This window comes from Lycium ferocissimum, chromosome 8 (genome assembly GCF_029784015.1).
Source record: "Lycium ferocissimum isolate CSIRO_LF1 chromosome 8, AGI_CSIRO_Lferr_CH_V1, whole genome shotgun sequence".
NCBI classification, from domain to species: Eukaryota; Viridiplantae; Streptophyta; class Magnoliopsida; order Solanales; family Solanaceae; genus Lycium; species Lycium ferocissimum.
The window spans coordinates 40,596,037-40,619,472 of record NC_081349.1 but is presented as its reverse complement, the minus strand read 5'-3'; the positions used below and the strand labels follow the sequence as shown (position 1 = coordinate 40,619,472).

The window sequence follows — 23,436 nt, the reverse complement described above, 5'->3', positions numbered from 1 at the left end:
AATCCAAGTGTATCAACTTCCTAATACTTTAAACAACATGGAAACATCATAAAAACTTACCTTAGATAGGCGTTGGATTGAACCTTGGTGGCGTATCCTACTTCGAGCAAAACCCTAGATTTTCCTTTACTTGGATTGCTTTGGATGAACTTTAATGGGTTTCTTATACTTGATTCACTTGGTTTGATGAAGTTGAACAATAATTCTCTTGAAAACTTGTGGGAGAAATGTGGAGAGATGTTTTAGAGAGAAGGGGAGTGAAATGGAAATGAAATGAAACAAAACTTGGATCTCATTAAATACACCAACGTCTGTCCGGAAACTCCGGATATACGGACCAACATACGGTCCGTATAATTTTCACGGCGGTATGCCCCGGGACCGTATATTTGGTCCAGTGAGTCATGCCATTGGGGCTGAACCTACGGCTGGACATACGGTCGCGGGTGTATTTTATACGGCCGATATATGTCCGGCCGTATAATGCCAGAGTGGTTCGATCTTTGCTTTTCGTCGACTCGTTTGACCTCCAATCCTTATGGAACCTTCTTGGCACTTACTTAACACCTCAATACCAATCTAAGGGACATTATAACTCTTCTTCATAATATCTTTAAGTCACCGTTAGCTCGTTGCTCATAAATTCTTTCTGATACTTATCGTAAGCTTTGCCTTCTCTTGGCAATCTTTCTTCACCGACGTCGAAGGTCCTTGAAATCTTACTTAAGGTCATCAAATGCTATTTCTTACTTATCTAGACATCGTATCCTTCATACTCTTCATTAGCCTATTCACTGTGCATCAACGGAAAATTTTCCGAGGTGTAACACTTAGGTTGGCACATAGTTTCCCAAGCTACTAGTGCTTTCCTAGAATACTCATTGCTACCCGTCCATAGAAAGTTTCTACACACACTAGTGACCATGGCTAGGATCTTTTTAGGTAGTAGGAACACTTGTGCCGAATAGGTTTGCATTTCAAAAAGGACACTCTTTATAAGCTGAACTCTTCCTCCATATGACAATAATTTTGAGGTCCAGCATTTGACTCTAGCTATGATTTTTTCTACTAGTGGTAGGCATTAACTGACAGTAAGTTTCTTTGAGGACAGGGGGACTCCGAGGTACTTAAATGGTAGTGTACCTAGAGAGAAATGCATCTCATTCAATAGTTGCTCCCTAAGTTCTGTAGAGACCCCGGCAACATATATGGAGCTCTTTTCCATGTTGGCCTTCAGTCCAGAGACTTCTGAAAAATGAATGAACTTTTGGAGCATTAGTTGCACCGAAGTGCTATCCGCTGCGAACACGTCGGTAAATCGTCGGCCAGAAAGGAGATGTGGACCAGGTCCATCTTGGCACATTCTTGGGTGGTACTTCAAGCTAGGTACAAACTTTAGTTGCTTCAAAGATCTATGCGTGTATTCCATGACAAGCACGAAGTGAAGTGGCATGGGTCCCTTGTCTTAGCCCTCTCTTAGCTCAAAACCGGGGTGAGACCTCACGTATTGAAACAGAGTACCTTACAGTTGAGACACATGCCATAATCATTTTCACCATCTTACTCGGCAGCCCATACTCTTGCAAGACCATTTGTAGGAAAGGCCATTCCACTGCAGTCGTTTGCGCTTTCCGATCCATCCTTTAACAAGACATCGAGGAGACATTCTTTCCGTGAATAGCACTTCAAGATTTCATGTGCAATGATGACATTATCCAAGATGTTCTTCAATGAAAGCTTGTGGGAGTGTCCACGAGAGTGTCAACTATCGTTTCACTTTTGTGAGAACCTTAAAGAATGAGTTTATATAGTGTAGAACAACGCAACGGGTAAGTCCTCACATAAGTAGGATTAGGCACTTTTGGTACTAAAGTGATCGTAGTAGTGTTGATGACCTAGCGACTTCCATTCTCGGAAAATTGTAGCACCGCCGCAGACGTCCTACTTTGATGAGTGGCGAATTCTTTGAAAAATTCCACTGGGGTACCCATCAATTCGGGTGATTTATCATTTGGCATTTCTTTCGGTGCCCATAAACCTCCTGCACACGGGAGTGAGTAGTTGTCGTTGTTGAGTTAAAGTTAAGCACGGTCCATTTCTCAGTAATATTGACATCAAGACAGCGAAGTTTACAGAAGTTCAAGCCCCGAAAAAAGATATATTACCTCTTACAACAGGGAAAGATGACCTGATAGTGTAAAATTATTTACACTTATTGTGTATGTTACTTAATTTCTTTTTCAAATAGCAATCGTAAAAGTAATTATTTGTAATTTTTAAAATAAATGGACATAAGTAAAGGTCTAATTGGGCTAATCTATTTAGTTGGATTTATACCAAATGAACTCATCCATGGGCTTCAAGCCCAAGAGCCCACCCAGTAAACTTTCTTAGATAAGCAAGAGAGATCAAATACTTCAGGAATTTCATCCCCACAACAAAATCCTCCACTTTCTTTATTTGTTCTTTTATAACTTTTTAGGCTTCTAATAAATTATTTTTATTTATTTATTATGATTATATATAACAAATCAAATAAAATTTTTTTGACAAGATTTCTCATTGATCAATTTGGGCTACATATTGAGCTGATATGAGTTGGGCTAAAATAACCCAGCTAAAGTTAGACGAGTTGAACGAATCATATTTTCATAGGTAATTTTTGCTACCCCTAACTTCACCTAAAACATGAACGTGTTATAGATCTAGACTTAGTTGACAACCACTAAGATACCTAATAGGAGACCATGTCGTAGATAGACTTGTAATAATATCTTGTGTTAAACACTTGTATAGTAAATAAACTGATACCAGTGGAGCTCTTGAATTTACTTGACAGATCCTCTGTGCCAACAACATCGATAATTGAGGCCCACTAATTTGCAATAAGCTCTAACGACATTCATATATTTGGTCTTGTCACAATCCCCAGATAGTACAATGGATTTTACCTTTTGGACAAGTACAAGAATACCATGCTTCTTTTTTCCCTTTTTTTTTTTAATTTTTTTTTATCGTAGTGGTGGTTGGACCAAATGAAGGTATTGTCTTAATCCCCAAATCTTAAAGGTCACCATATATGTAATTATTCATAAAAGATTTTAAATTTTAACATATTAATTTGTCTGAGGTTGTACACACACACATTGTGTGTGTGAAGAAATAACGTCAAGTTTTCTCTTTCATTAAATTAAGGAGTAGTGTATGCACCTTCCTTTTCAATTCTAATATTTCCTCCTTTGTGCATGTAGGTTCATTTCTTTTTCATGTTTCTAACTATTCACTTTCTAATTTTAACTCATGTTCTCTTAATTAGCTTTTTCGGTTATGTTTGGTTGATCCATACATCATTGAGCAAGTTCTTATGTGTCCCATCTATATTTAACTGATCAAGAAATCTCTGAGGGCAAGTAATGCAAGGTTCACGCCTCGATGGATAACAACCAACCCCTGTATTCTTCATATCATGATTTTGTTTTAGGTAGAGTTTGAAACTGTGACATGTGCCTAATCGAGAAATACGCGATGCGCTTTTACCATTAGACCAAAGCACTGGGAGCTTCTTTTACGTCTCATTATTGCCTAGATTTTATGACAAAAGTTTAACGACCTCAAAATATATTTTGTTAGGTCATCAAGTCTGTTGAGTCGCTCTCTGTCAACTAAATCTCTCACTAACATAAGTGTCAAATTACCAAGACTAATAACAATAACTTTTTTTTATCTCGAATGAAATTTAAACCTTAGTATCTTTTGATTTTTATCTCACCTTTTTAACCATTAGGTAACATTTCAAGAAGACCATGTACTTGCTGGCCATGATATAAAATGAGAAGGTAAACATACCTGTCTTTCAACAATTATTGTTCAATAAACACAATCTCTCTTTCGTTATAGCCACAAAAAGATTACATGGTCAAATCAATATTTACGTGGTATTATTTGAATTAGACTTGTCACAAAATATTCTCGATGGTCCTCCAGATGATACTGAATTGTCCCTTACTAAGAACCAGCATGTCAATGACCCTATACATTAATGGAATTAAAGAAAGCCACCCACCAAGTTGATTGTATTCTACTTCCAACCACAAAACTCCATTCTCACATTTACTCAAAATGTCCCTCCTATTACAAGATCTAAAGTCATCGTGTTTAGAATAAGTGTCATCTTATTAATAGTCTATTGGATAAGTTTTTAAAATCTGTTTATTTGGAAACGTATTTTTCATCAGAAGTTATTTTCGAAAAAATATTTTTGGAGAGTACTGGTTTGTGCTTAACTAATTTGAAGAGTTAAGGGTCAAAAACACACCTCAAGTATCACTTTTCTTTGAGATTCCTACCTGAACTATCAGGTGTGAGAGTTTGCTACCTATACTATCACCAACCAGTTTGCAAACACACCTTAACTCTCAAATGTTCACTTTTCATACCTCAACTATCAGATAGGAAAAGTGAACAACTGATAGTTGAGATGTGTTTTGCAAACTAATTGGTGATAGTTTACGTAGGAAACTCTCACACTTGATAGTTCAGATAGGAAACTAAAAAAAAAAAGTGATACTTGAGGTGTGTTTTTGACCCTTATCTCTAATTTGAAAAACACTCTTGCCAATATTAGAGCGAGACTTTTTTTAAGCTAATGAAAAATAGTTTTTTTTTTGGACTAAAAATCATTTTTTTTAAAGGGGTTATTTACAATAATGACCTTGGAGGTAAGTAATCTTGAACTTCTAATCCCGCTTGCCCAATGGGCAAAACTTCAAGTTTAACAAGTTTAATTTTGACTTTTCACCTTGAAGTTTTGCCCGTACGGCAAACGGGTGCCAAAGTGCAAGACCACCAATTTCTGAGGTCATTGGTGTAACTTCCTGGCTATTAAATGTATCCACTTGAAATTCTTGTATATATATACAGTTCGATGGAACTGATAGCATTAGGTCCAGTTGAACCCGCAAATGCAATGCCTCTTTACAAATTCTCATTTATCCTTTTATGATCATGGACTTTGTTTCATGACTTAGTATAGAGTAAAGGCAACTTACAATGCAGAAATTGATTCTTGATCGTCTGGAGAACACTGGGGATGAGTCTGATGAAAGTCACCAAGTCCATGATCAACGTATAGTTGTCCCATGTATGCTCAATGCAATTGCTGATGGCTTTGTTAAGAAAGAAAAGTCATGGTAATAACTCTTAACATCATAAGCATTTTCAAATTTTCTTTTGTTTCAAATCTATGTTGTTCAGATTTTCAAAAATGGTGTTGCACCATGTCGGATCCTTAAAAACTGCACTACTTTTGGAGGATCCGACATGCAGCCGATAGTATTTTTGAAGAGTCCGAGTAACATAGATTTCAACGGTGATGTCCGGGCCAACTTTACACTCACCTCGACTTCCGGGGGATACATTTATCTTCTAGTAGTATAGGTATGAGGTAATTCTCCACATTGAAACAGAGGCAGATGAAAAGAAATCACCAAGCAGTGTCACAATTGATTCTATTATTTTCTTGGGGAAATAGCTATTTTGGTCCCTATATTACTCGGCTGAGCACTTTTAACCTTTAATTAATGTAAATGTGTGGTTTTCTTCCTTGCAACTAACAGAAGTTAAATCATTAACAGATTCTTTTTTAAAGAACTTATTAAATAGAAAGAAAAAAAAAAAAACTGATCGGAAGAGAGAGACTGTCACGAGACTCTGCTTCTTCCTCTTTGATAGAGTTTGTGCAGCTAGGTATTTAGATGATGGAATCTTAGAACGATCAATATCTTTCTCTCACTTTTACTTTAAAATCCCGTTCAATCTTTTCCAATGGAGATGTAATATTCTTTATGGTAAAGCAAGAAACACCATCGGAATCATCACAGTTAACATGTACGAAGAGCCTCACATAAGAATCAGTTTGAAAACAGTGATCGATGCTTCATTCTTATTTTGAACTTGAGTCTTGCGACCTTTTCATACATCTTTAAGTTACAGTCAATTCTCCCTCCACTTTGGTTATTGCGTTTATGTTAGTTTGGTTTTTTTTGTGGTGTCAGCTTAATTACCCACTATTCAAGTACTAATTATATATTTCTTTATTTCATCTATCCGAACCCCTTCAGCAGAAAATTACATTGTTTATACATAATTAAAATTAACTTTTATGTATATATAATAGACATTGAACCGCCTTTAACTTCTTCGCGTTTACATTTTCATATTTTGAAACCCCTTATTGAAAATTCGGACTCCGTCACTATTTCGATTATATTCTTATGTTACGTAAGTGTTCACTGTCTTGAATCTCCATCGCTTTTATGGTCCTTTGACTCATACATCTTTAACAAAATAATGTTTAGTATTATCTTGTTTTAACCTTTTCTTTTACTAATGGTGAAGGTGTAAAGGATGGAAATTTTATATCAGGCTTGAATTAGATTATTTTATTCTGTATAGTATATTCTTTATCAATTCGCTGTATTCGATCTTTTTATCACTTCTCTTCTTCCCTCTCCCAGAAGTATCTTCCTAAACATATATAACCACTCCCATGGCTGAAGATTGCAGGTATAAATGATAACGTCCCACATACGGCAGCATTCAAAGGTATATATTGGACGGAGGTGTATGAACTTGAAGAGTCTAGTTTCCGATTACTGCTTTTCTCTCTCTACACTCCGTTTTTCATTTTTTTCTCTATTTTAATAAAGAATCTGTTAAATATTTAACTTCAGTTAGTTTCAGGGATGAAAATCACACATTTACATTAATTAAAGGTTAAAAGTGTGTAGCCGAATAACATAGGGACCAAAAGAATAACCCATTAACTCAGGGACCAAAATAGCTATTTCCCCTATTTTCTCATCCCTTAAAAGACTTTTGAACTATGAGCTGATGTGCTATGCAGGTTTGCCACTTCTCAGCTTCCAAGTGATATATCAATTAGAGTTGAAGATATCACCTTCTATGTTCACAAGGTAAGTAAAGGACAAAAGGACATCTCTAAACAAACTAATGTACAAGAATGATTTATTTAAAGTTCTATGGCAAGAAATAAAGAATAGTAAGATCAATAATGAGAATAAAGTGCTTTTAAATTAACCTATTTTTCTTATAATTCAAACTATTACTCATTCTTCTTTTGCTATTGGAATCGACATCCTCTCTGGTGTGGAGTTTAAGTTATATACATCGTTAATAAAAGAAATTTTATTCCATCAGGTTAATTATCTTTATCATTATAGCAGGTAATCTGTCTTATTTTCAAGATTATAAATCTCACATTTTAAGATTCTGTGATTGACAAGATAGTGTAAAAAATGATTTTCACTGACGATATATATATATATATATATACTCCCTCTATCCCAAAAAGATTGTCCTCCTTTCCTTTTAACAGTTAAATAAAAAGATCGTCCCTTTATATATATTTAAACAATTTAACTTTATGAGATGATTTCAAACACACAAATATCTAAGCGCTTATTTTGGACCACACATTTCAAAAGCTTCCTTTATTTCTTAAACTTTGCTTAAATCAAAAGAGGGACAATCTTTTGGGATTTTAGGGTATAACATAACTCATCCCTAATTATGTACTTATGTTTTGCTTCTTTCTTATCTAGAAGTTTTTCACCGGCAACGTTTAGAAGGTGAGAACAAAAATGGACAAATAAGCAAAGCCTTACTTATTAAACAAGAGATCCTATAAAAGAATTTCCACACTAACTATTATGTCACGTAAAAGAAAACTACAGGCAAACGTCATAAAATGTGGAATTAGTAAATTGAAAAATATAGCAGTAAAGGTTACGATTACTTACATGAAGAGGTTATAACAAACTGATATGGTTACACTGTTTGTGTATATGCGTTAAATCCACTCAAGAACTAGCTACACGAGTAATCTTAAAGAACACTAATTTGTAGTTCTATGCTATGTTGTTCGGAATCTTCAAGAATCGCAGGGTGTGTGTTGGATCCTCCAAAACTAGTGTATTTTTGAAGGATCCGACACATGTGCGGCAACATTTTCTCGAGAGGTCCGAGCAACATAGGTTATGATAAATAGATACCACAAGTTATTACATAGCTACAATTCTACATTCATCTATTAATGAGAATTTAATTCATGTAATCTTGAAACAGTATCCACTAGTTGCAAGGTGTGGCTACGTAAGTCAAATTGAACTTCATGAGCCTCAAAATTCACACTCAGATTATGACCTCAAACTTGAAAAGTTTCCAGGTGGATCAGAAACTTTTGAGGCCATTCTAAAATTCTGTTATGGCCTGCCCATAAGCCTGAATCCAGCAAATGTAGCAGCATTGAGATGTGGATCAGAATTCCTAGAAATGACAGAAGCACTGGAAGAAGGAAATTTAATCTCAAAATCAGAAGCTTTCTTCACATTTGTAGTCCTTTCATCGTGGAATGACACAATCACGGTCCTAAAATCATGCGAAACGCTCTCTCCGTGGGCTGAAAATTTACAGATTGTGAGAAGATGTTGTGATTCAATTGCCTGGAAGATATTCAGAGAAAATTTGACAACAGCAGAAATTATATCGAACGATGAGAAATGGTGGTTCGATGATGCTGCCACTCTCCGTATTGACTTCTTCTTGAAGATTGTAACAGCACTGAGGGTAATGTTAGAGTTTGCCCTGAATTTCCTACCTTATTTGAATTTTACCATAATGTGCTTTATTTAAAAAGGAATACTAATTCTTTTTTTTGGAGGAAAAAATTTGGATTTCTATAAATTGAAAATCCTACATTCTCAAAAGCCAAGAAGCTTGAACATTCTACAAGGACGTGCTATAGGAGTTACCAAATTTATTATATTAGCTTTTCTCATATGTAGATATGTAGGTCAGTAGACCAAACCATACTAAAATATTATACCTCTTTTATTCTATTTTTTTTGTTGTCTGATTTATATTTGTTCGAGATTTGCAATTATTAGCTTCTGCATGACGCCTTGTTATTTGTTATTCCTATAGGTAAAAGGGATCAAACCTGAGATCATCGGTTCGTGTATCATGAACTATGGAGACAAATGGTTCCCTAGCATGTATAGCGAGGCGAAAGGAACAAATAGTAAATATGGTACTAATAGAAGGAATGATTCGCAATGGAGCATCACGAGTGGGAGGAACGAGGAAATGAGCATTATTGGACAGAATAAGGAACAGAGAACTATAATTGAGAGCTTAATTAGTTTATTACCTCCCGAGAAGGAAGCTGTTTCTTGTAAGTTCCTTTTAAGGTTGTTAAAGATGGCAATTGTGTATGCTGCATCACCCGCTCTGATTTCCGAGCTTGAGAAAAGAATCGGGATGGTGCTGGAAAACGCCAGCGCAAACGACCTTCTGATACCTACATATGCAGTAAATGAGCAAACAATAAAGTGAGTTTCCATCACTCTCAAGTTTCAACTTTCAATTTTCATAAAAATACTAACATTCTTAAGACCAATGTTGTCAAAAGGCGCACTTAAGCCCTGAAGCTAGGCGCAAAACATGCCGTGCGCTCTTCAGTGTCGTCATCGAGTGTAATCCTGTAGAGGTGACACTAAACAATCGATATTTCACTTCATCGTAAAAAAAAAAATCAATTTCTTTGTTCATATATTTGTCATCCATGCTCAGTGGCGGATCCAGGATTTTCATTCAGGGTGTTCGGAAAAAAAAAAAAGCTAAATATACACTGTAATTTTTTGCCGAGGGTGTTCAAAAGTTAATATATGCACATAAACACAGAAAATTTACCCTATATATACACTGTAATTTCTTGCCGAGGGTGTTCGGGTGAACACCCTGGCCCCCAAGTGGATCCGCCCCTGTCCATGCTTATAACTCCCTCTATTCCAATTTATGTGGCACTTTCATTTTTCGAGATTCAAACAATGTATATCTTGACAAACATTTTATAATGTATTTTTTCATCATATTGACATGAGAAAAATTGCAACGGATAGTACTTTTTGAATAGTTTTTGAATATCTAAATTTTAATTTTAATACATTAAGTTAATCTAATACAATTTAGCTTCAAAGATTAGTCAAATTGACTCTCGGGAAGCGTAAAGTGCCACATAAATTGGGATGGAGGGAGTATTGGTCTTGGACTACACATGCATATTTATAGTTTTTCTCCATTAAAGTGCACGTTTTGTTTGCGGTTAAAGCTCTTAAATCCCCAACGGACCTTAGAGCTTTTTGCGCTTTTCGCCTTTGATAACACTACTATTAACCAGTTCCATTAAATACAGTTCAGCAGACGAACAGACAATCCATAACATAGATGTGGTGCAGAGGATTTTGGATTATTTCCTGATGTATGAAGAGCAAAGATTGCAGCAACAGGAACTAAAGTCGACAATGTTGAATATCAGTAAGCTGGTCGACAGCTACCTAGCGGAAATCGCGAGAGATCCCAATATATCTATCACTAAGTTCCAAGTTTTAGCTGAATCTTTGCCTCGCCATGCTCGAACATGTCATGATGGACTCTACAGAGCCATTGATACATACCTTAAGGTTATTTTAGTTTCCGTATCAAACTATCTAGCCCTTGATTTTGATTTCTTCAATTAAAAAAACAATGCAGCTTAATATCTTCTACAGATTCATCCGTCGTTGACAGAACATGATCGACGAAGGCTATGCAAGGTCATGGACTGCGAAAAATTGTCACTTGATGGATGCATGCATGCAGCACAAAATGAAAGGTTGCCTCTGAGAATTGTTATCCAGGTAAAATCTACCTTCGCAACGAGATTCATGTGTGTTAACCTATGCTTGGACTCTTCAAAAATGTCGTAAGGTGCGTGTTAGATCCTCCAAAACTAGTGCATTTTTGGAAGATGTGACATGAGTGAGGCTTTTAGAGAGTCCGAGCATCATAGGTATTAACCATTTAACTGAATCAACTTATGCATATAGAGTAATGCATTTGAACATTTAATCGTTACTCAATACTGCAATTCCTAGCAAGCTGGCAGCAAACTTAGGTAAATTACACTTCTGTTTCCAACCTAGCATCAAGTATATATCAAGATGATGGCAAGGCTAAAGTATATTAGGCGAGTCGCCAGATTAGCTTTCATTCAAATTCGCGAAAATGCACTAGAAATCAATGGATATAATAGAGCTAGACCTATTCCAGAAATGTAAACAAAAGTCACAAACATATTAGAACTGACATATCAAAAAATATTGTTAGCTATGAGCTATTTAGCAACAGATCAGCGACGAAACTTTTAGCTAATTCCAGCTTTTTTTCTTGTAGTAACGTAATAAAAAAGTAGGAACTAGCGACGGACAAATTATGTAGCTAAACTGCAAAATCCGTTGCTAATCCTGTCTAGCAGACGGATTAGCGGCAATTATTAAAGAATCTTGGTAGCTACGAGTTATTTAGCGATAGATTACGTAATAGCAGCATAAATACTAGTGCCACATAAAACATCATAGACATGCTGATATAATTCTGAATTTTGAAAGAGAATATTTCAGGTTTTGCTCTCGGAGCAAGTGAAGATGAGGGCTGCAGTCCAAGGGAAGGATATTACACCGAGTGATGATAACTCGGACAAGGAAAATAGTTGGTCATCTACAAAGAAAGAGGTCTATTCCCTTAAAGAAGAACTCGAAAAAGTGAAGATGCAAATGGAAGAGCTTCAGAAGGACTACTCTGAACTGCAACAAGAATATGAAAAGGTGAACAAGAAGCCTAGAAGTTCGTGGACTTCCGGATATTGGAGGAGGGTGAAAAAGTCTGCTCTTTTCAATAGAAAAATGGTCGAGGATGAAACTCGAGAAGCCGAGAATAGAGTTAAACCTGCAGGCCGCAGATATCGAAGGCAATCCATATCTTAAGTGCACAATTTTACTTGTTTCTTATGTAGTATCTGGTTGATGAACATGATTAGATTACCAACTCTTTGTCTAGATAAAGAAGGCTAGTTTGGCATAGATGGAGTTTGGATATGGATTGTTGCCTAGGTTGATTGGACACTTCAAAAATGTTGCCGCACCTGTGTTGGATCCTTTACAAACACTACTTTTGGAGGATTTGACGTGCACACATCCATAATTTTAAAGAGTCCGAGGAATAAATGATAACATCATCACCCATCTTGCTGGTAAAAATGTGCAACCTTGTTATATTTATAGGAGTATATAGCGGTTGTGTAAAGCAGAAACAGTAATTGAATTGTACCCTTTCTATTTCTTATCACAATTAGTCTATATTTGTATTTTATGTTTTACCATTAAATACTAGAGTCTCATCATTTCCATTTTTAAATAAATATACTAGATTCCCTCTTTTCTGGTAAAGGATACTTCTTTTCAATCATCACAATAAGTTCTGTAGCATCTAGAATGTAAAGAGAACAGCAATCCGTTGTAGTCTAGTTGGTTAGGATACTCGGCTCTCACCCGAGAGACCCGGGTTCAAGTCCCGGCAACGGAATTATCTTTTTTTTGTCTACACTTCACTTTATCATAGTAACTTGAATTGGTTCGGAGTTAATACTCCCTGTATACACGCTATACAGTCAAACATTTCTATAACGACTTCGTTCGTTCGAATAAATTTTGTTGTTATAGCAAAATATGGTTATAAAGAACATACTAATATAACATAACGTAAAATATTGGTTCCAAAGACTACTTGGTTGTCTAGTGAAATGTCATAGAAGATAGTTATAATATATCCAATTAATCAATCAATAATTACACCTCAATTACAAACTACACGAAGACTTCCAAGGAGTCATCCATCCTAATTCAAGTCCCGGCAACGGAATTATCTTTTTTTTGTCTACACTTCACTTTATCATAGTAACTTGAATTGGTTCGGAGTTAATACTCCCCGTATACACGCTATACGTCAAACATTTCTATAACGACTTCGTTCGTTCGAATAAATTTTGTTGTTATAGCAAAATATGGTTATAAAGAACATACTAATATAACATAACGTAAAATATTGGTTCCAAAGACTACTTGGTTGTCTAGTGAAATGTCATAGAAGATAGTTATAATATATCCAATTAATCAATCAATAATTACACCTCAATTACAAACTACACGAAGACTTCCAAGGAGTCATCCATCCTAATTCCTGGCACTACTCCAAAAACACTTTAACTTCAAACTGCTGATATGATTCCGTGCATTAGTGCTGTTATCGCCTAGGCTACAAGTATTATTTTACTGGCTGTGAGAATCCACTATAATTCTTCATTTACCTGCTTGGGATCGGTTATGCTTTGCAGTCATAATTCCGCAACATTCCTCGCTTCAATATTATAGAGAGAAAATGCTAGTCCTTGATACATCTTGCCAAAAAGAATATTTCTCATTTGCACAAATCATAGTAGTAGTACTACATTTAAAACCATTAAACTCTAATATAATTTCTGGGATAGAATTAGGAATGAAGATATCGGGGACAAGGTGGGAGTGGCATCGGTGGAGGACAAGATGCGGGAAGCGAGGCTGAGATGGTTTGAGCATGTGAAGAGGAGAGGCACAGATGCTCCGGTGCGGAGATGTGAGAGGTTGGCTATGGACGGTTTCGGGGAGAGGTAAAGGGAGGCGAAGAAGTATTGGGGAGAGGTGATTAGACGGATATGGCACGGTTTCGACTTACCGAGGACATGACCTTAGATAGGAGGTTGTGGAGGACTCAGATTAGGATAGAAGGCTAGATTGCTTACCCTTTCACCATAATAGTTGTAGTTTTACTCATTCGTTTATTGCCATTTGATTTCTGCTTATATTTGTTGGGCCTTTGTACTTTGATTATCTTATTTATCTATAGTAATTAATGCTCCTTTCTTTCCAGTCGTTTACCATGACTTTCTCACTTTTTGTTATTCCTTGTTTTCATATTGTTTTTGATATCTTGACCTATCCGACCTTTTGTTTGTTTTTATCTCTTGGTAGAGGTCTTTCGAAAGCATGTGCCGCCCTACCTTTGAGGTGGGAGTTAAGTCTCGACACTCTACCCTCATAGGACCCCACATGGTGAGATTCTACTGGGCTTCTTGTTGTTGTTGTAAACTCTAATATAATTTCAAATACGATACACTCGCCATGCAGTGGCTGAGCCAAACATCAGAAGAGGATTCCACTAAATTCTCTTTGTTAGAAAATTATACTGTGTATATTCATAAAAGGAGGTTTATGTGCATATATCTATAAATTATTGAATCCTTAGACACGAGAACATTCTTTTCAATCATCTTGATGAAATTCCTTCCTCCACCATAGCCATACCATATTTCAAACTCTTTTAACTTTTCGAAATTTCAAGTTGCGCAGAAATTTTAAAAGGTTCTCGCGTTTCAGCCTGGGGTTATGATCATCCAAATGATGTTTCCGCGTTAATAATGACTAAAATTTATGTAATTAATTTTCTAAAACGGGCTAAAGCTTGATTAACAGTTCACATCACTGCATTATAATAAGATGTGATTAACAAACCAGAATGATGAGCAAACTAAATTCAGCTTCCACCATAATAAAATGGAAAAAGGTAATTGGAGATTGAGACAAAGGAAATTGACAGCGATAACCATTCCACACAGCTTTTTGCTCACCAATTTTTAACTCGTCGCCCCCTTGTAGCACAGCAAATATAATATGCAGAGACAATAATAGAGAAAACAAGTACATATACAGAAGTTTAATAAGAGAAGATGATATAGCAGAAAAGCATCTTTCTCTTTACACCCGAATCAACTAAACTTCAATTCGCGGCTTCAAACAATTAGTCGGTAATCAATGCACCATAAATCTTTCTCAGGAACACCGATTCCACATATAGGAGTGTCCAGTCAGGAATCCACCAATTCCCTGTACTTAATGCTGAATCATGCTGAACATATCCATATACATCAAATGCAGATATATGTAACAGATTACACAATATCCCAATTCTGAGATAGTTAAACTCATCTAATGGTACCCGTCAACTCTAAGCACTCTTTTCCTGTTAGATGAGTAAAACCAATTGTCCATTTTGCCAAATGTCGGCAATTACGCTTAAGAGTCTGTAAGATGGCGTATTCAAGATTCACACTTGCTTCTTCTTGACACGATATGGATATTTTTGGTATACGCTTATGCTAACCATAACCAATGGAAGTGCCACAAGGCAGTATGGCGAAGGAGGTTTTCCATCAAACATGAACTGGAGCAGAGCAGTTACAAGAAGCGCAGACACAATGACAAATCCCTGTGCGCAATTTAAGATAAGCAGGAAGAAAGAACATTGTCAAGAAACGGATGGTAATGGAACAGTAAGAGAAAGTACAGTGGGGAGGGGGTGCAGGGATTGGACTTCTCCAAAAAGGAACATGGAAGAAATAGGAAGTGATGATTTGCCCTTCACAGCACGTAACTTTTAATACCTCATCTTATTGTAGACCAGAAAAAACAATTGAAAAAAATAATTAGAGCATACAATTAAATGTTCCACTCCGCCATGAACTATCAAGAGAATATGTAACGAATTAGTAAAAAAGAAAATATCCTAGGACTCCACTTTAAGTGGCATATTAATGCATCAGAGCTAAAAATGACTCAAATAAATCAAGGGGAAAGACACAAGAAGGCGAAGCCATAACAGAGAATGGCAACAATATTATTTCAAGCCCATTCAATTTCCGAACAGCTTGAAAAGCATAAGAAGTTTAGTAGACACTTACCTTCCTAACACCACCAGCATATGAAGTCACAAGACCCACAAGAATACCACCAACCGCATTTAAGATAACAGGGACCTGGAACAAAAGAAGTAGAGGTATCATCTAATGAGTTTTAGCTAGATAGATCAGGCTCCTTTTCCAAGATAAACAAAGGAAAAGAAAATGAATACAGGCCATCTTGATTTTCTTTATGAACAAAAGGTAATGTATATGACTAACTCATGGAACAATTTCTTATCCTCAACAAAACAAATTTAGAAGTGACAGTTTGATCTAACCAGAGGATAAGATGCATATGACAAAAGAACGTCAGGCAAATTAATAGAAGATATCCCAGATAGAAAACTATTTTTTTTTTTTTCAGGAAACCTCCATATTCATGGCGGCTCTTGTTCCTGGATGTTTTGAGTACTTGCAATACCAATTTAACAAGCTCCCATGACATAAAGGATAGGAAAAAGAATTGTATATTGACAAAGCTGATTTACCAAAGTTAATGCAGTCCACCCATAGAAGAATCCATGCTGTTTAATAGCTTCTCCATCTGGAGACTTGGAAGTACTACTTATCAAGCAAAGACTCCCAATAATGGACATCTCAACAGTCATCAGGTAAGATGAGTGTTTCTTAACCTGTAATAGACAAGAAGCATATCAAAATGGAGGAAATGCAAAGATCCTTTCATAAAATAACAGTGTTTACTTGCCTGAGATGCCCATTGGCACAAGGCAGATGCCAGACCAGAAAGCACAGACGCAACCAAAACTGGTACAATTCCATAGAATAAGATCTCATCAGGGTTACTACTACTGGAAGCTTTGCTGGATCCTTCACCAACACTTAAAAGGACTGCTGCCATGATTAACAAGAAAAGAGCCCCAATTTGTTGAATGGATTGCTTCTGCCTGAAAAAGAATAAAGGATTTGGGCAATAAAACTCTCAGGAACCACATGATACACTAATATTACAGCTACATACTGTTTGTTGAATTGTTTAAACAGCTAATGAAAAACAAGAGTTGGTTGTACCAACACAGAGATCTCTAATGTCACAAAATTTTAATTTAAATGACAAATGTTGCAACTAACCAGCTAAGTGAATCAGTTGATGTAAGAACAGCTTCTATGAAAACAAAGAATGATGTAAAAGAATAGTTTCTATGAAAACAGAGAATGTTATGATGTCAAAGAATAGTTTCTATGAAAAACAAAGAATGTTTACCAAATCTGTTTGACAACTATGATCTCATAATACAATATTACCATATAAAGTAGGTACTATCCGAGACACTAAGGGGTCATTTGGTCTGCAAACAAGTTACATCAGGATTATAAAATGGGGACTAAATAATTACGGGATTATTTAGTGGATATACTTTACTGGTAGATGTTTGGTTCACTGAACTAGGAATTGGATATGCGGGTATGATATAAATCATGACTCTTAAAAGACTTTTGGAGAAGGGCAAATGTTTCATTTTGTTGTTTTATCCCGCAATTGTTATCCCTTAAAGAATGTGGTATAAAAATAATACCATAATTATGGCATAAACAATACTCCCTCTGTCCCATATTAGTTGTCCACATTACTATAAATATCCGTCCCAAAATACTTGCCCATTTACAAAATCAAGATAGAATTAGTTAGGTTTTTCCTACTTTGCCCATAAAATTAATTGTTTTTTAAAGTAACTAATATTGATTAGAGTGCAATTAATTGGAGAGGGATAAGGGTAATATAGTAAAAATACACTATTATTTATGAGTTCTTAAAGGGCGTGTAAAGGGGAAAGTGGACAAGTAATATCGGACGGAGGGAGTACTGAGATTGCTAATCCTTGAATTAAATATTCTACCAAATGTGGGATAGAATAAAGGGCAGCCCAGTGCACGAAGCATCTTGCGTTCACTCAAGGTAATAGGGACGGGTCGCACCCCAAATGGGTGTGATGTACCCAAATGGGTGCGATGTAGGCAGCCTACTCTGACGCAAGCATTAGTGGCTCATTCCACGGCTCGAACCAGTGACCTATAGATCACAAGACCCACGTTTTATCCCCCGGGATTATAATCCCTTATCCTTGTAACCAAACCACCCCTATCAGCCAAAGCACTACCACGGTTGCCAAATGTAACCAAAACATACACTTGGTCAATAATCTTTTCTTAGAAAGATCCTTTACGACAAAGAAGATAACGATCAATACAATTCAACAGATAGACAACATTTTGGATCGACATACTAACTTGCACGGTCACCTGGCAAAATCATACCTCAATATCATGTAAGTAAACAAGGCTGTGAAGAACAATTTTGTCTGGTTCAAGATTGAAAAAGTGAGTGAATCAAGATTTTTATATGAGATCTGCAATAAGCTGTTTTGTAGTGCATAGATAGCAGCAGGCAGTCCAGATGCAGTCAAAGAGCCAACTAAGGTCCACTCCCTGTATATTTTCTTCAAACTGCCGTCTTTTGCCATGAGAATAAGAGCACAAATAACCTGCAAAGTAAATGGAAGGTATATGTAAGTGAAAATGCGGAACCATGGAGTGAAAGACGATGCAGAGAAAAAAATAAGGAAGTTTACCTTGACTACTTCACATGTCAAAACAGATGAAGTAACTATCACTTCACGCCTGTAGGAAGAACAGAACATGAAATACTGATATCATACTACTATAAATCTTAACAAGGAATACGAGAGCATTTATCACCAAACAATTTATGTGAAAGAATAAGCATAACATTCCTTTACCAAGACAGGAAGTAAAAAGTGGCAAAATAGACACAATAAAAAGCATATTTGATATAATGAGGAAACACAGAAAGATGGGGGGAACCAGGCAACCCATAGGTGATTGCCTTGATTAGAATTTTTGTTTTGTTTATATATCCTACTTAATCAAAAAAATTGATCTTATTTTTGCAGTGTTACTTGCTCATTGAGCTGGTCAAATTAGATGTGGGACCATCCCTACCGGGACCCCTAGCTAAGGAGTTGACCCACACCTTCATAGGGTAGATCCAGTTCGTAGCTCCTGGGACCTTAGGCGCTAAACTAGTCCTAGGAACCTATACGGGCCTGATTCAAATAAAAAAATAAACAGATATAACTGAGGCTGGGAGTGACAGCACAACCAGGACGATCTTCTTCTAAATTTAATGACTTATTTTTTATTTACAACATTATATTTGATGAATTGCTTTTGACTTTCTGACATATTGGGAAGCAAAGACAATACAACTTTCTTATTTTTACTACCTTGGTAGACGATATGTTAACCATTCTTTTCTTTTAAATCAAGAATGATATGTTAACCATTCTAATATCTACCATTGCTTCAAAAAGTCCTTTTAGTCAAGGTAAGTTGCAACTAAGAGGGAAGAAGTATGCTAGCTGGACCTAAGTGGCATGTGCTCATGTGCTAGAAGCCTTGAAGTATTGGGTCAAACCAGAAAGAATAAACTAAGGAATATTGAAGGAGTTCAACTCCCAACAAGAATTCAACCTGACAGATTTTGAAGAAAGGTTCAAGTAGAACAAGACCAACACAATGAGAATACAAGGGTTAACCAGTTTTGTCAGATGGCATCTCATACTGCACGCCAAGAAAAACAGGAACTTCTCTATGAGCCTTAGCGCCCAAACCTTTTTTTTTTCACACCTCATTCGTACCTCCTTACCTGCCAACTCCGTGCGATACAATTTAACCATAAAATACTTTGCTCCCAACTCCCCACCCCATGTTATCAGTTCTCCCTCCTTCCCCCAATCATTTTTTAATAAGGTAAAGTTCCCCCCTTCCCACATCATAAATTTCTGAACAAAGATCCTCAATCTGATTTGTTGCCAATTTGGGTGGCCCTCCGAATGTTCCCACGCCATTCCCCTGATTATCCCTTCTTGATGATCACATACCTCAGCATCATTCTCGTTTGTCAATCCATATATAGAGTGCACTTTCCACAGGCACCCATCAACCATAAATCCTTCCAAAACCTTTGCCCTAATTGACAACATGGCCACGAGCATATATTAGTAACCAAAAGGCTTTGTTAATGGTTAATCAACAATTGATCAAGTTTGACCGGAGATGGTCATGGGTTTGACCAGCATTTGACCACTTGTTGACCAAGACTCGCACTCATTGGAGCTTTCGGCATGATTCAATCATGGTGCTACACACCTCGCTTATCTCACGACTCTTTTAGTTATGTTACTATTTGGACCTAGGCATAAACTCAAAGTTTAACTAGTAACATAAACAGGAGTACTGTGGGTTTCTATCCAGTTTTGAAGACCTTCATGGAGGCAGAGGTCTTTTGGATTTTTAAGAACTCCTTGGATTACCATTGAAGGTGGAACTATTCTTTGGTAATTTTCTTCCCTTATCTTTTATATATGGGTCAATGCAAATAGTGGCATAACTATATCAATTTGGTTCCTAGATCCTATTTTCTATCTTTTCTTCTTCCTTTATTTCGATTTTCTTTTGGAACTTTCCCTATTTGCTATTTCTTCCGTCGTCACTACTGTCACTGCCCACTATATAATCAATACATCTAGAGAATCTCTCCTTATCCTTCAAAATTTCACTCCAACCACAAACTTCCTCCATATAATTAGCCCTTGTCTAAGAAACCATCCATTATGTCATACCATATTTAGTAGATATTATCTTTCTCCAAAAAGCGTTGTCCTCTTGACATGAATCTCCACAACCATTTAGCCAAAATTGTTGTATTGAAAATTGATAATTCCTAATCATCCTCCACTCATAGATATTGTTATCTTTTGCCACTATTAAATGGATTTTTTTTATCCCCCCCCCCCCCCCCCAATATAAAGTCTTACATTGTCTCCGCCAAACCTCCTCGTAGTACTTATAGGCATTCAAATCAAATACATAATAGGTGGGTTTGTCAGAGACTGTTATCGTTATCTTATCTCCCTTCAAGGAGGAAAACAAATGGACAACTTTTGACAACCCTGTAACTAAACATATAATGGTTGCTTTATACCCATACTAAACATCAATTAGAAAAGCATGGACAAATAGATTCCATGACTATCCAATTTGAACAGTAAAGACCACCCAACAACTCAAATACAAGATGCTAGGACACCATGAGGACGAGCTCCGTGGCGCAAGTTTAGAATTACTCCTTCGGTGACCAGTAGGTCATGTGTTCGATATATTTGATATGTGGCATATGGTATACACCACCTTCCCCCTATCCTACACTAGCCACAACTCCAAAAAGAACTTCAGACACGGGGTAATCCTTTATTATACCTTTCTCCGAAAATTTTCAATGTCTGCCCTTAAATAGGTGAATAAGTTTGCCAAGGATGTAGTACAAGCGCAACTATATCAAAATAAAAAAGTAAACTTCGCACACTTCACACTTTAATTGTAATACACTTTAATATGTTCAGAGAATTAAATTGCGTTCTACTAAAAACACTGAAAATTAGATAAAATCAAAGTAAAGGAACAATACTAACAACTGCACCATAACTTCCTCCAAAATTTCTCAATATGTTTCCTTAAATGCGCGAACAAACAATGCTTAGGATTATAGTACAAGCACAACTATATCAAACTAAGAAAAGTACACCTCACACACTTCACATTTAAATTGAAATACACATTAATATATTCAGATAATTAAATTGCATTCTACCAAAACACCGAAAATTAGACAAAATTAAGGGAAATTTTCAAAAATATACATCCCAACATAAAATATTACGCCATGTAGCCATATTTTCAGTTTATACAATATTATTTATACAACATTATACTTGGGGAAAGCATTATACATAATGTATCAACCTTGTATAATAGTAGTGTATAAAAGGTATTTATACACAAATATGGACTAAACCAGGTAACAAACTCAATATATGGGCTACGTGGCGTAAACATTTTCTCCCAGTAGACATAGAGCCTAATTTTCCCAAAAAAAAAAAACAGTGCTTAGGATATAGTACAAGCACAATTATATCAAAATAAAAATAAAAACTACACCTCGCACACTTCACATTTAAATTGAAATACACATCAATATGTTCAGATAATTTCATTGCATTGTACCAAAAACACCAAAACTAGACAAAATTAATTAAGGGAAATTTTCAAAATTATACAGCCCAGCATAAAATATTACGCCACCTAGCCATATTTTCAGTTTATACAATATTATACATTATACATAATGTATAAAGCTTGTATAAAAGGTGTTTATACACAAATATCGGCTAAACCAGGTAACAAACTCAAAATGTGGGCTAAAGCGTGTAAATATTTTCTCCCAGTAGATATAGAGCGTAATTTTCCCATAAAAAAAAAGTACACCTCACACATTTTCACACTTGAATTGAAATACACATTAATATATTCAAAGAATTAAAATTAAAGTAAAAGGAGTGCATAAATTTGAACCTGACAAAGCGCTTGGAAATGAGTGGTTGAGCACCGTACTGTAGGGTGAGAAGCAGCGAATAAAACCATATTTTACCGCCGGTTTTTACCGTCGTCGTCGGGTTATCGGATTTCGGTTTCGGAGCTTTTTTGGATACTGTAACAGCCATTACGGGCCGACCCGAAAATGTGTAAACAAATCGGGTCTGTTTCTATTCGGATCCTCCGTAAATTGCTGTTTATCGGAAAGCGATGTAGAAATGGTGAAGGTTTTGCGTAAATATTACAACGTCGTTTTGGTTGAAGTTACTACTTTGAAACTGAAAATACTTTTGTAGAGTCTTCAATAATTGGTCAGATAAAGACTTTTCTTTTCTTTGACTAATAATGAAGGAAGCAATCTTCCAATTTTGTTTGAATTTAGAAAAGATACGTATCTTTGGGATTTAATTTATCCCCTTTCAAAATGTTCGACACGTCACATGTGTCGTGATGTTTTGTTTCTCGAAAGTCAAATGTTTGACAAATGGCTTGTTTGGCCATATTAAAATTCACCCTCTCAAATATTAGTTGTCATGTTTTATTTCTCGAAAGTAACATGACTAATGTTTGAAACTAATAGTCTGTTTGGTTAGGTCGAAGATCAAAAGTGCTTATTTTTTTCAAAAAGTATATATTTTTATTTTTAAAAAAAGTGAGTTGGCAGCCATAACGGGTCGACCCGAAAATGTATACTCGAATCGGGCCTGTTTCTATTCGAATCCTTTGAAAATTGCTCTGTTGTTTGCCTATGGTGTTGAATTTCTTTTAAGCGTCGTAAAACATTTTGAAGATGGCTTTGAAACGTAATTTTGCCTCAACTTTTTCATTTGAGATGTCTTTGGACTTATTTTTGTGTCTTATTTTTGCCTTTCAATGGGATAAAGTCACTCAAACGAGTTTGAGTGTATGCACGCGCTCATAAAATTAAAATCGAAACGGATCATTTTCATTATTTTGGTTTCCAAAATTTGAAATCCAAAATTCTCTCTCACCTTCCACTCGATTTATCCATATTAATCACTCAAATACCATTTTAAGCTTGCAAATCGATTGTGAATCATAGTTAAACTAACTTTAGGTGGTAACGTCGGGTGGATTTTTAAATCGTCGATTGATCTTCAAGCTTTTTAGTAAAGCGAAAAAAAATACCGGGTTAGTCTTGTTCTTTGTCGGTATTTTGGCGATAAAGTTTATTTTTTTCCATATTATATAGGATTTATGAAATTGTCGTATGAATT

General features: G+C 36.0%; 2 protein-coding genes and 1 non-coding gene across 4 annotated transcripts; 2 read left to right on the top strand and 1 right to left on the bottom strand.

Moving 5' to 3' along the window:
* The first annotated feature begins 4,510 nt into the window (after nucleotides 1–4,510).
* LOC132068464 (BTB/POZ domain-containing protein DOT3) lies at nucleotides 4,511–12,246 on the top strand. Of its 2 annotated transcripts, none has more exons than XM_059462063.1 (7): nucleotides 4,511–5,189; nucleotides 6,905–6,974; nucleotides 8,146–8,646; nucleotides 9,004–9,410; nucleotides 10,274–10,541; nucleotides 10,629–10,757; nucleotides 11,508–12,246. In XM_059462063.1, the coding sequence occupies exons 1-7, from the start codon at nucleotides 5,050–5,052 to the stop codon at nucleotides 11,880–11,882; spliced, it is 1,890 nt and encodes a 629-aa protein (XP_059318046.1). In that variant the 5' UTR covers nucleotides 4,511–5,049; the 3' UTR covers nucleotides 11,883–12,246. The 2 variants fall into 2 exon arrangements, with proteins under 2 accessions (XP_059318046.1, XP_059318047.1); XM_059462064.1 differs by having other exon boundaries at nucleotides 4,539–5,189; nucleotides 11,520–12,246.
* Nucleotides 12,247–12,407: 161 nt separating this feature from the next.
* On the top strand, nucleotides 12,408–12,480 carry TRNAE-CUC (transfer RNA glutamic acid (anticodon CUC)). The gene has a single exon. It is a non-coding gene; the product is annotated as a tRNA-Glu (tRNA).
* A 2,084-nt stretch (nucleotides 12,481–14,564) lies between these two features.
* On the bottom strand, nucleotides 14,565–22,576 carry LOC132068463 (UDP-N-acetylglucosamine transporter ROCK1). Its single transcript, XM_059462062.1, has 7 exons — nucleotides 22,178–22,576; nucleotides 18,316–18,364; nucleotides 18,002–18,228; nucleotides 16,434–16,632; nucleotides 16,216–16,359; nucleotides 15,728–15,802; nucleotides 14,565–15,255 (listed from the first exon to the last, which is right to left on the bottom strand). Exons 1-7 carry the CDS (start codon nucleotides 22,324–22,326, stop codon nucleotides 15,094–15,096), a joined length of 1,005 nt encoding a protein of 334 aa, XP_059318045.1. The 5' UTR covers nucleotides 22,327–22,576; the 3' UTR covers nucleotides 14,565–15,093.
* Between the last annotated feature and the right edge of the window lie 860 nt (nucleotides 22,577–23,436).

Excerpts from the sequence above, each read along its gene's own strand:
- LOC132068464 (XM_059462063.1), top strand. The coding sequence starts at position 5,050 with ATGCAGAAATTGATTCTTGATCGTCTGGAGAACACTGGGGATGAGTCT. Across the intron at positions 8,647-9,003 it reads AGATTGTAACAGCACTGAGG|GTAAAAGGGATCAAACCTGA; the intron begins GTAATGTTAGAG and ends TTATTCCTATAG. Across the intron at positions 10,542-10,628 it reads CCATTGATACATACCTTAAG|ATTCATCCGTCGTTGACAGA; the intron begins GTTATTTTAGTT and ends TATCTTCTACAG.
- LOC132068463 (XM_059462062.1), bottom strand. The coding sequence starts at position 22,326 with ATGGCTGTTACAGTATCCAAAAAAGCTCCGAAACCGAAATCCGATAAC. Across the intron at positions 18,229-18,315 it reads TGACATGTGAAGTAGTCAAG|GTTATTTGTGCTCTTATTCT; the intron begins GTAAACTTCCTT and ends TTTACTTTGCAG. Across the intron at positions 16,633-18,001 it reads TTTACTTACATGATATTGAG|GCAGAAGCAATCCATTCAAC; the intron begins GTATGATTTTGC and ends ATTCTTTTTCAG.